Source organism: Sceloporus undulatus, chromosome 4 (genome assembly GCF_019175285.1).
Source record: "Sceloporus undulatus isolate JIND9_A2432 ecotype Alabama chromosome 4, SceUnd_v1.1, whole genome shotgun sequence".
In the NCBI taxonomy this organism is placed as follows: Eukaryota; Metazoa; Chordata; class Lepidosauria; order Squamata; family Phrynosomatidae; genus Sceloporus; species Sceloporus undulatus.
In genome coordinates, this window is record NC_056525.1 from 56,373,647 (window position 1) to 56,385,902 (window position 12,256).

Here is a 12,256-nt window from a genome sequence, read left to right on the forward strand (position 1 = left end):
TTCTTAATCAGGCAAACAGGAGAAATAAATTGAAGATGTTAGTCATAGGACTCATTGGAAAAGACAATAATGCTGGGGAAAGCGGAGGGAAGTAGGATGAGAAGAAGGCTACATGCCAGATTGGACTATTAAGGAGGCCACAGGTTTTATGGGGTTGCAGGAACTAAGCAGAGTGGTGGAGGACAGAGGGTCTTGGAGATGTCTCATCCATAGGGTCGCCATGAGTCAAGATCGACTCGAAGACAGTTAACAGTTACAAAGAGGTGGTGGCATAATGGAGCAGCGTTGAGTGAGCTGAAGCGAGGAGGTTTTGGCGCAGAAAAATGCCGCAGAAAAGGAATTGCGGGAGGGATGGAAAGCCATTGAAGGCGCCCCTCAAGAAATTTGTATCGAGAGATAAGCAAAGCTGCCCACTTGGCAGGGATATGGATGAATTGGTATTGAGAGGTATAGAAGCAGCAGGATTTGGTCATGGGGGGATCACCCTTGTCTTCCTCTGAGGTTGAGAGAGTGTGACTCGCACAAAGACCCAAAACACACTGCTGCAGAATCAATCCAGTTCGAGACTTTAGCTGCCCTGGCTCAATGCTAGGGAATTCTGGGAACTGTAGTCTTGTGATACATTTAGCCTTCTCTGTCAGAGAGAGCTCTGGTGACACAATAAACCACAATTCCCAGAATCCCCTAGCACTGAGCCAAGGCAGTTAAAAAAGAGGTATCAAACTGGATTATTTCTGCAGTGTGTTTTGGACCAAAGCGACCCAAGAGGTGTCCATGGCCAAGGAGGGGATTCAAATGCTGGTCTTCATCTTCAGAGGGCAAAGGGATCTTGTAGCACCTTAGAGACTAACTGAAGTTTGATAAAAATTTCCAGCTTGGTAGATGAAGGGAATGCTGTGGATGTAGCATTTCTTGATTCCATTAAGGCCATTTAAATTGTTTAGAAGGTAATGCCAAAAGCACAAAAAAATCTCTCTCTCTCTCTCTCTCTCTCTCTCTCTTTAAAAAAAATAGAATTACCAGTTTGGTAAATGAAGGGAATGCTGTAGATATCCCATCCCATATCTAGATTTCAGTAAGGCCTTTAACAAGGTCCCCCATGACATTCTTGCAAACAAGCTAGTAAAAAGTGGGTTACACAATGCAACTGTTAAGTGGATTAGTAATTGGTTGAGCAAAAGGGTGCTCACTAATGACTCCTCTGCATCCTGGAGAGAAGTGACCAGTGGGGTCCCACAGGGTTCTGTCCTGGGCCCAGTGCTATTCAACATTTTTACCAATGATTTGGATGACAGAATAGAGGGAATGCTTATCAAATTTGTAGATGACACCAAATTAGGAGGAGAAGCTAATAGCCCAGAGGACAGGCTCAAAATTCAAAATGACCTTAACAGGTATAAGAGATATTGCACTTAGGCAGAAAAAACGAAATGCATAGCTATAGGATGGGGAATAACTGGCTTAAGGAGACTACATGTGAAAGGGATCTAGGAGTCCTAGTAGACCACAAGTTGAACATGAGTCAAGTGTGATGCGGCAGCTAAAAAGGCCAATGCGATTCTAGGGTGCATCAATAAAAGCATAGTGTCCAGAGACTGAGAGAATAATGCCACTCTATTCTGCCTTGGTCAGGCCTCACCTAAAATACACTGTCCAGTTCTGGGCACTACAGTTCAAAAAGGATGTTGAGCAGCTGGAGTGTGTGTCCATAGAAGAGCAACCAAAATGGTGAAGAGTCTGGAAACCATGCCCTATGAGGAGAGATTTAGGGTATGTTTAGCCTGGAGAAGAGAAGGTTAAGAGCCCTGTTTAAATATTTGAAGGTTGGAGCAAGCTTGTTTTCTTCTGCTCCAGAGAATGGGACCCAGAGCAATGGATGCAAGCTACAGGAAAAGAGATTCTACCTCAACATTAGGAGGAACCTCCTGACAGTAAGGGCTGTTCGACAGTGGAACAAACTCCTTCGGAGTGCAGTGGAGTCTCCTTCCTTGGAGGTCTTTAAACAGAGGCTGGATGGCCATCTGTTGGGGGTGCTTTGTGTAATCCTGCATGGCAGAGGTTGGACTGGGTGGCCCTTTGGGTCTCTTCGAACTTTGTGATTTTATTATTCTAAGTGGGGAGCAGGAGTTTTCACAGACTTGAGACTACTTCCGCAGGTGCATGAAGTGGAGAATCTAGAGACCGACCTATGTAAGCCTTGGTTTTAAGCAACATCCTTCCTTTGTCTCCCAAAGACCATCTTTAAAACTCAGCCTGTGTGACCTCATCTTTATACCTACAAGGTTTTGAATTTCAGTTGATCTTCTCACACACAACCAGCTTATGCAGGTCTGTCTCTGACTCTCCAGTCAACCCATGCATCTGGGGAGGTAGGCTGAAGTCTAGGAAAGCTCATGCTGCCAACTTTTCATCTCCAGAATCATAGCCCAACTCTCAAGCCATGCTGGCTTTCCACAAGACGGTTGTTGTCGCTGCTGCTGTTCTTGTGTGCCTTCAAGTTATTTATTACTCTTGGCAACCCTATCATGAGATTTCCTTGGCAGGCTTCTTCAGAGGGGATTTGCCATCCTTTGAGGCTGAGAGAGTGTGACTTGCCCCAGTGGTTTTCATGAGTCGGTGTAGATTTAAACCCTGGTCTCTAGAGTCATAATCCAGCGCTCGAACCACTACACCATGCTGGGTTTCCACAAGAAGTTTCCCATATTAAAATACAGAAAACCTATCCAAGGGCAGCCATGTTGGCCATAGAGCAAAATAAAGTAGCATCCAAAATGTGATACTTTTATTGGACCAACCAAAATGCACACAAAAAGTTGCTAAGTCTATATATGTGTGTGTGTGTGTGTGTTTGTAGTTTTATCTTTTTAAAATGTTTTATTCTTTTAATAACTATTTTAATACTGTAATGATTTAATTCCTTTTTAATCTACTTTTTTCTGTGTTCAATTGTATTGTTTTTTAATGTTGTGAAGCTGCTCTGAGTCCCAGTTCTGGGGAAAGAGTGGGATACAAATAAATATAATAATAATAATAATAACAACAACAACGACTATATGATATACACTGTACTATATTTTATTATAGACACAACCGTATTTTTCTGATGAACTTAATCATGGTTAAAAAAGGGCCTTGTTGGCTTCCATTGTGCTTCTTTTTAGTGATGCTCAAAATGGGAGTCCATTTTGGGATTCCTCCTGGACAAAAAAGGGGGGGAATATAGGACGCGTCCGGGAAATGGAGGACCCCCTGGCCACCCGGTTTATGTTATAACACAGGCAGTGGATTTTTTGCGCATGCGCACACTGCACTTAGGACCGCCAGTTATAAAACAAGGACAAGGGGGAGTGACGTCACAGCCCCGCGCGTGCTACACACCTACGCGCACGCGCACTAAAAGGCAGGGTTTGTTTACCTCAGAGCGGATATTTGTTTTCTCTGTGCTCTTAACTTGGGGGGAGGGGTGGGTCGCTGCATGGATCTGATTGGTTGTTGAAATGAGACGCGTGGTCTGATTGGTTGTTGCGGTGAACGCGTCGTTTGATTGGTTGTTGTGATGGAACGCGTCGTCTGATTGGTTGTTGTGGTGGGACGCGTCATTTGATTGGTCGTTTTATCAGAACGCGTCCTCTTGATTGGGTAGCGTCATGGAGGTTCGGCGGAGAGGCAACCAATAACAAGTTCCGAAGGGAAGGGACGCGAGGGTTGCCGGGTTGCACCGAGCCGCCATTTTGTGAAGGAGGAGGAGGAAGCTTGAAACCTGGCAGCCGCCGCTGCTGCCGCCGCCTCCTCCTCCTCTAGTCTCTCGGGCGGCAAGATGCTGCGGCTCCGCTGCAAGGCCCGGAGCGGCACCTACCCTCTGCCGGGTCTGACGGCTCATTCCCGCCTGCGGGAGCTGCAGGCGGCCATCGCCGCCCTCGCCGGGGTCCCCGTCCAAGCCCAGCGCCTGCTCCTCGGCTTCCCCCCGCACGTCATCGACCTCGGCGACGGGGAGCAGCGCCTCGGAGAGCTGGGCATCCACTCGGGTAAGAGGCAGCGGAGGGGGAAAGACGGAGGATGCATCCACACTGGAGGAATAACCCGGTTTGGAAACGTTTTAAGTCTTTGTCTGGTCTGTGCTATGGCATTCTGGGAGTTGGAGTTTGTTGTGGGGCCCACAACAAACTCCAACTCCCAGAATGCCATAGCACAGACCAGACAAAGACTTACAACGTTTCTTGAAACACTCATCTATCTATCTATATCTAAATTCGTACTTCTTTGAGTCACCCTCAAAATGGAGGACAAGTCACACTATCTCAGCCTTAGAGGAGGGCAAGAGCAAGTCCTCTGAACAAGTTCTGGCAAGGAAACCTCACGATAGATTTGAGTTATTCTGAGCTTCTTTTCTCATTTGGAGAGCAAAGATTCAATTTATTATTGTTGCTCTCAAACATTTGGCTCCCAGAACTCTTGCCAACTTTTTGTAAGTTAGCAGGCCATCTAGCAGTTGATACTGATCTACCTTTTACCAGCTCCTGCTTAGAGTTGTACTTCCTAAAAGCTTCAATAAGAAGACTCATATTGTAGATAGGGAATAGTGGGTTCCCTTTTGAGAACAGGAAGTCTTCAAGCATTGACACATGTGTTTTGACACATTATAATTGCATAAAATAAGCAGGATGCTTGTTACCACCCATTAATTACATTTCAGAATCTTATTATCTCTGTGTGTCAAAACCTGTCAGCCTGTTTGCATAACACAAGACGAAGAGTGTCTGTCGTTCCTGGTCTCCTATGTGCTGTTATTGCCTTGGAGTTTGTAAAACAGAAAAATGCTATGTCAGCATCAGGGCTGTTGTGTCTCTGGAGTTCTGTAGCACATCTGATGTTTTCTAAAACATCAGTAGAAAATATGAAGGAGTTATTGTCCTTTAAGACATTCTTTATTTCTGGAGCTTGTAGTGAAATATCACATCTTCTGTCCTTAGCCATAGTTACATCTAAATAGCATCTCTATACCCAAAATTGTTAGTATTCCCATGCATCTCAGTAATGGGAGTATGTGCAAGGCCTTGTTACACTTTTGAGGAGAGTGTTTTCTAAGGGATGAGTTCATAGCTAAATTGAGACTCTTCAGTAACTTTCGCATTGTATTCTGAACTAGATGATGCATTCATTTCCTTGTTCTGTTTTTCTTGACAGGTGACACACTAATAGTTGAAGAAGACACAACCAAGGTCAAAACCGAGTCAGCTATAGTTACAAAACGGACTGCTTCTAATTCATTCAGGGAAGCTATCCCTGTGCTTGCCCGGAAGGTTGTTCCAGCAGATAATTCATGTCTCTTTACCAGCATATACTATGTGGTAGAAGGTGGGGTTTATGATCCAGGATGTGCCCCAGAGATGAGAAATCTTATAGCCCAGATTGTAGCAAGTGATCCGGAATCCTATAGTGAGGCGGTACTAGGGAAAACTAATCAGGAATACTGTGAATGGATCAGAAGAGAAGATACATGGGGAGGTGCAATTGAGGTTTCCATCTTGTCTAAATTCTATCAATGTGAAATTTGTGTAGTGGACACTCAGACAGTCAGAATTGATCGTTTTGGGGAAGATGCAGGCTATACTAAACGGGTGCTTTTAATTTATGATGGTATTCATTATGATCCACTTGAGCGTAAAATTCCCAATTCAGACATTCCTCCCCAAACAATCTTTTCAGCGTCCGATGACGTTGTCCTTGCACAGGCCTTGGAGTTAGCAGATGAAGCCAGAAGAAAGAGACAGTTTACTGATGTAAACCGATTTACACTGAGATGTATGGTATGTCAGAAAGGATTAACAGGGCAAGTGGAAGCCAGAGAACATGCCAAGGAAACGGGACACACCAACTTTGGAGAAGTGTGAATTTTCTGTGAGGTTGGCCATCTCCACTACCTCACTGATCCAGAGAAAACCTCCAAGTTCTTAAATAAGCTGTATGTAATCATAAGAAATCCATTCAGGATCTGAAACCTTCAACTTAAGTATGAGTGATATGCACAGGTTTGCTGTGATTAGTCTCAGAAGTCTACAAGTCTGTATGCAGTGGTGGTATATTTTCCAACTAGTTTGGAATGTAATTTTGCATGTCTTAAGTACTAGGACATCTATTGGTGCAAATGGCTGCATTGACAGTTGCAAGAAACTAAGAAGCTAATGCAGGAATTCCTCTGAAACTCTACTGTAGCTAGATAAATTTGCATATAAGCTTTTAGGCGGAATAAAAACTGCAGCTCATTTATTGAGTTAAATTGGCCTCCTTTGAAATTTGGCAAGATTACTTATCTCAGTCTTATTTATTAAAATATATGTATACTTGCATAACTAAATGCAGATCAGCCACATGGTTGCCTCTTTAATATAGATATCCCAAAGCACATCACTGAATAACAGTACCATGTGTGTAAAAAGTTAGGGAGCTATGAAAGCCCTTAGCTTGACGTTCTTGTCCAAAGCTTTCTTAGAAAGGGAATAGTTATCAATAATGACACACACTCTCTATATTAGTCCACATTAATTACATTTTAAACAGTTGTCAATTGTTTGGATGCTTATGTACATTTATGATTTACCATTCAAAATTACTGAAGTGGTATCAGGTCCCAGTAGTACAAAGGTTTTTTAATGTTTAAGTAGCCCACATGTATATTGAAGGTGCAAGATTTGGGGGTTTGTATTCTGACTCTCAAATTGCCATTTGCACTTAATATGAAAATTGACTGGGCATAGTTAGATTCCATGAAAGCATACCAGCATTTAAGAATAGTAGTGTCACTGATGATTGCTGGTTTTCTCTGACTGAAATGAGTGTTTTTCCAACAAAATAATCCTCAGGCTTACACCGTTTTGTGATCAGGAGTGTGGAGCCTGATTTTACAATTTTTTAAAATGCCAATTGAAATTGGTGCTTTTAGGTACAACTAGAAGTTCTTGACTTAGATCCCGCATAACGCTTAGCTGACTTGATCACAGGTTGCTATTAGGAGCTTGGCCATTGGAGATCCTGCAGTGTGCTTAATCCCCACTTCACAAAGTTAGACTAGCATAGCCTTCAGTTTCTGAAACCTATAACTGGGTAACTTCTCACTGGTGTATATAAGCTATTTTTCTACACAGACTCTTTTGGAATAGTGTTTTCAGCTGCATTATACCAGGTGTTGGGATATGGCAGCCTTAATAATCACTTGAATCCTCTCACTTAAATTAAGTAGTTTTGTTTATACGCAGTTTTCTTTTTGTATAGAAAAACTGTACTAAATTTGGGGGCACTGGTAAATTTATCCCTATGTCTAATTTAAATTAAAATAAGTTAGAACTAATTTTAAAAATGCAGGGATACAGAATTTGAGAGGAAGTGCTTCTATTAAGTGTTTTAAAACAACTTCTATGAGTGTTGATAAATTAGAAATAATACTACAAATTATGATTAAAGAATTAGGCAAAAACATTGAGATAGGGGTGTCTGTGGCCACCACTGATGCCATAAAGCATTAGGAAATGGATTCTATTGACATTTCTATAACACAGCTCAGTTGGGATGCTAGATTATGTGAGAAATCCCATTTTCCTTTCAGGGATGTTTGTAAAAAAATGATAAAATCAGTGTAAATAACAGGGACTTCCAAGCAAAGTCAGTTTGTTGAGCCAACACAGGTTGATACTGTGTAAAGGATCCTCATTATGGCCACTTCTAGATTAGAATGTTGTAATTCCTTGAAAGAGACAATAACTTGGAACCAGAGTACAGTACTTAATATTTGATAGTAGTGTGTTAGAATGAGATTGACCCTCTTATGCACTGACCTGCTACGATTAAGATACTGAAGTAGCTATATCTGTGCATTCTCTTGTTCGTTCTTGGAATGTACATGTCTTCAGAGTCTGGATGCTAGATTCGTTAAAGGCTTATAACATTGTGTCAACTACATTTTAAGGTATTATTTGTTTCTTGCTTATGATTTTTGCACCACTTTGTTCCATTTCTGATTAGTTTCAGATGTGATGTGGTGAAATGAAGTACTTTAAAAAACATGAAGCTCTTTTTTGTCAGAGAGAATCACAAGTAACCATAGCCCCTCAGATGACTGGTTCAAATAGATCAGCTGTGGTCTGGCTACAGTTAATTGTAATTCCTGTTTATAACAGTGGGGATATCTAATCACAATTATATTGAGTCCCGTGGATTTCAGTAGGATGCAAGGTGCTCTCTAGTACATTTCTACTGAGAAGTAAGGCCTATTTAGTCACAGGAAACCGCTTAGAATTGCAGTCTAAGTTACAGTGAACTCTTTAAGTGAATGTATCATTTTGACTATTCCTGTGATACTTTCCCAAAAGCCTTAATTCAGAGTGGGAATTGTATGGCCCTCCAGATGCTGTTGAACTGCACCTCCCAGCATTTCCCACCATTGGCTGTGCTGGCTAGAGTTCTGGTAGTTGCAGTTCAACAATATCTGGAAGGCTGCACAGTTCCCATATCTTGACTGCACAAACTAAATGGCCTCGTGCTTCAGGAAGATTGCCTAGTCCATGCTCTACCTAGCCAAAAGGGACAAAGGGTGAAATCCAAATTATATTCCAGGCTTTGGCTTGATTGTGTCTTAAACAATAAAAATAAGACCCAATTCCCTCTCAATGATTTTATGAGTAATAATAGTAATAATATGAGTTCTTTTTAAAAGTGAACTAAATAAGCAGCAGCCCTATATACATTTACATGGGAACGAATCCTTTTGAATGCAGTAAGATTACTTCTGTGCATAAGACTGCTGTGTTGAACTACTTAATTGTAAGACACTTCATTTGCATTAAGCATCTCCCAGTAGGTTTTTGCAAATCTGTATATATACTTCTAAGGAAAAATAGATTTTTAAAAAAATGATGGCACACTTCATGCAAAATACTTGAGTTGGTGAACTGGAGGACTTGTTCAAATCACTGTTCAAATGCCATGTATTTAATTCACATGGAAGAGTTCAGTAGGACCTCCAAATGAATATGATGGAGATAAAATGTTGATTTTTGATACAAAATGCACTCAAGTATTGACTGAAATGATTTTCTCTGAAATTCTTGAAGTTTTTGATCATGTTACATTTCCATATTTGGCTCAGATTATGGGCACACTATCATTGCAAACTTTCATTGCCTATTTGAAAGAAAAAGGTCAAATCTTGCAAATGTACTGTCATACTGCCTATATGTATGCTACTTGGACAGAGGTGCTATAGAAAGCCTATTTATTTTGTAAGTTTTCTATTAAATATGTTTTGTTTTGAAAGGTATCATACGTATATTTTGCATTTTTGCTATGGGATTTTTTTATGTTACACTTGAGATGTACTGGGTAAACTAATATGTTCTTAACATTCTGCATCTGTTTTAAAAAGTGATAAAGAATACCAAACTGTTGCTTTTTTCACTCAGCTTTACTGACAGTATTATGTACAGGCACTAGTTTTTAATTCTAATTCAGAAGAAATGTATTCACATGTAACACTGATTTGTTGAAATTGTAGTTGGAGTGGTGTTACATTCATACAAAAGTGGCCATCAAATGCATCTCAGTACATATGACAAGCAAAATAATGTGTAGAATCTTTATTGTTGAAACATGTTATATCTAATTAAGCACTCTGTTTTGTCCAACTGACCATTGCTAGAACTTAAAAGGCCATAACCTGGGCAATAAGATAGTAATCCTCTCCTGTTTATCTCAAACATGTCTGTCAAATGGAGGTTCCATTTAGTTTTCATGCTTAATAGCCTTAAATAAACCTATTCTCTAAGATAGTAGTCTTTACCATAATTTGTGGGAGTGATTCTGAATCCTGTTGGTATTTATATACACATAATTGGGTTGCATGCACGTGTATTTTTATTTCGGACAGGGTGTGAGGGACCATTCTGTATCCCATTGCACCCTGTTCAGCCACTCTTGTAGATGGAGGGGCATTGCTGTTGCTGTTCAGATGACAAGTAGCTGTTTTAGGCTTCAAGGGGAAGATAAAACGGTATGCTTGTCTGGGAGAACACCATTGTTTCTTCTGCCCTTTCAGCTGATACTAGCTGCTTCATTGTCTAATTCCCCCTTCTTTTGCTCTCCCTGGCTGAACCAGTAAACAGATGTGACTTGACAGCTGTTGGGATGATGGGAAGGCATGGAAACTTAATCCAAAATTCAACCATTGTGTGAGCTATTCTGTTATTAAAGCAATCACAAATCAACTCTTTGTGATCCTGAGTGGTAGTAGTATAGGAGGAAGATCTTAAAATCCATTCCCTTTTCCACAGTTTATAATATCACAATTCTCTCATGGCTCCCCTTTGTTTTATCTAGACCTAAATATCTGACCCTTTCCTCATAGAAGAGATGTTCATTTTCCTTAAATATTTAATTAAACAGAAGAACTTTCTTGCGGCAGATTCTGGGATATGTTCATCTGGCAGAACTATGTAATAGGTCCCATTATCTTCAGAGCTACTATGTGCAGAAAACCTAAGCATGATGGTACAGACCCTAGGTCACATTCTTAAATCAGTATCTAAAAATAAATACAAATATTGTATCAATTCATTGTTTAATATACCTTTGTATTTCTTTGATAAATGCATTTAAAGCCAGTGACATGCTCCTCACAGATGTAAAATTTTCAATGCATATGAGTGCCATCTTGTATGAAACAAAAAGCCTCTTTCAGATTGAGTAGTGCACTCTTGGTGAGAGGAAATGTTTTTAAACACATTTAAATTTTAATGGGCAAAACATTAGACCCTCTAAAAATTACATAACTATTCTTCAGTCCAATTGTATGGTAAAAATGAAAGATTTTTTGCATTTGTCAGTTTCATATTTATTACTGCAATATAATGTATCCTTCTGGAGGGGAAACAGTTTTTTGCTTTTTGGCCTATTTATTAAAGGCACACATAAATATATTCCACATTCCAGACTTTGTTCCAGTGCCATTTTCTCTGTGTTGCAGCTGCTGTTTGACATTAATATACATAATGTTACAGCTATCTCTAAACATTTCAGTTGATTTTGATAATAGAATGTGGAATGAATACTCAGTACTTAAATTCTAAAGGAATATACTGTACATATGCACTGTTGCCTAATTGTATTAAATATAAAACTTCTTTTTGAGATTTGCAGATCTCCCTGCTATCACCAGCATTAACTTATAGAAGTATGAAGGAGTGTAACTTATTCTTAAGCATGAGGCCTTTTGCTCACATGTATGAGATGACTGTATCAAATAACAGCACTTTAAAAGCCTGTCTCTTGAAGTTTACACATTTTGTGTGTTTTGCCAAGAGGTTAAATGGTGTAGTAAGTGCATTATGATTTTATTTAATGCACACAGCATTTTAAAAACTACTAGTTCAATATTTCATTATCTTCTGGTTGCATTTACTACTTCATGCTGGTAAATTATGTTCTGTTGAATATGCACCCTTAAGTTAAAAGTAATTATACCAGCAACAAAATGTTGTTCTGCATGCATATTCAACATCATGCTGACTTCTACTTTGTATCTTTAATAAACATTGATATTTAAATATGTGCATAGATTGGAGAAACTAGTGCAATATCTACTGAGAATTATTCTTGCCACTTTAACAATATCATCTATTTCTTCTGGTATTACTGCACAGTTCATTTTTTTGGGTATAAATTTAGTTTAATGAACATCTAAAGGTGCCTTATGCTGACTCAGTTGTTGGTCCATCTAGACAGGAATTGTCTACTTTGGCTTCCCATGATGTCATGTAGATGTGTTTCCCATCTGTTCCTCAAACAGTTGAGGTGGGTGCACTTGGAACTTCTGCCTGCAAAGAATGTGCTGTACCACTAGCTGGTGAGAGGGCAAGAAGCCATCATCACATACTATGGCATGCTGACACAATAAGCATTAAATGAGTGACTATCATATTATCCTACAGTGTTTTTGAACAAGTGCTTCATGGAGGTACTATTCTTTTATTCTTTCCTTGCTTGCATTTTTCATTCGACTGTGAAACAGTAGAGGAAAGCAAAGCATCCCACAATAAAATTAATGGAAGGGATTTTTACTTCCCTCCATTGTAGGAGTCCTAAAGGCCCTATCCCACCTTGCTCAAGTCTCTGCCCCATGCTACAAATCTTTTTGTGGGGGTGGGAGTGGTTGTAGGAAGAAGGAAACTTGTACAACTGTCCACAAACTAATATTTAACTTGTCTATAAC

General features: G+C 40.0%; 1 protein-coding gene across 1 annotated transcript; it reads left to right on the forward strand.

Moving 5' to 3' along the window:
• Nucleotides 1-3,702: 3,702 nt before the first annotated feature.
• Nucleotides 3,703-11,623, forward strand: YOD1 (YOD1 deubiquitinase). Its single transcript, XM_042464619.1, has 2 exons — nt 3,703-4,025; nt 5,185-11,623. The coding sequence occupies exons 1-2, from the start codon at nt 3,818-3,820 to the stop codon at nt 5,889-5,891; spliced, it is 915 nt and encodes a 304-aa protein (XP_042320553.1). The 5' UTR covers nt 3,703-3,817; the 3' UTR covers nt 5,892-11,623.
• The last annotated feature ends 633 nt before the right edge of the window (nt 11,624-12,256 follow it).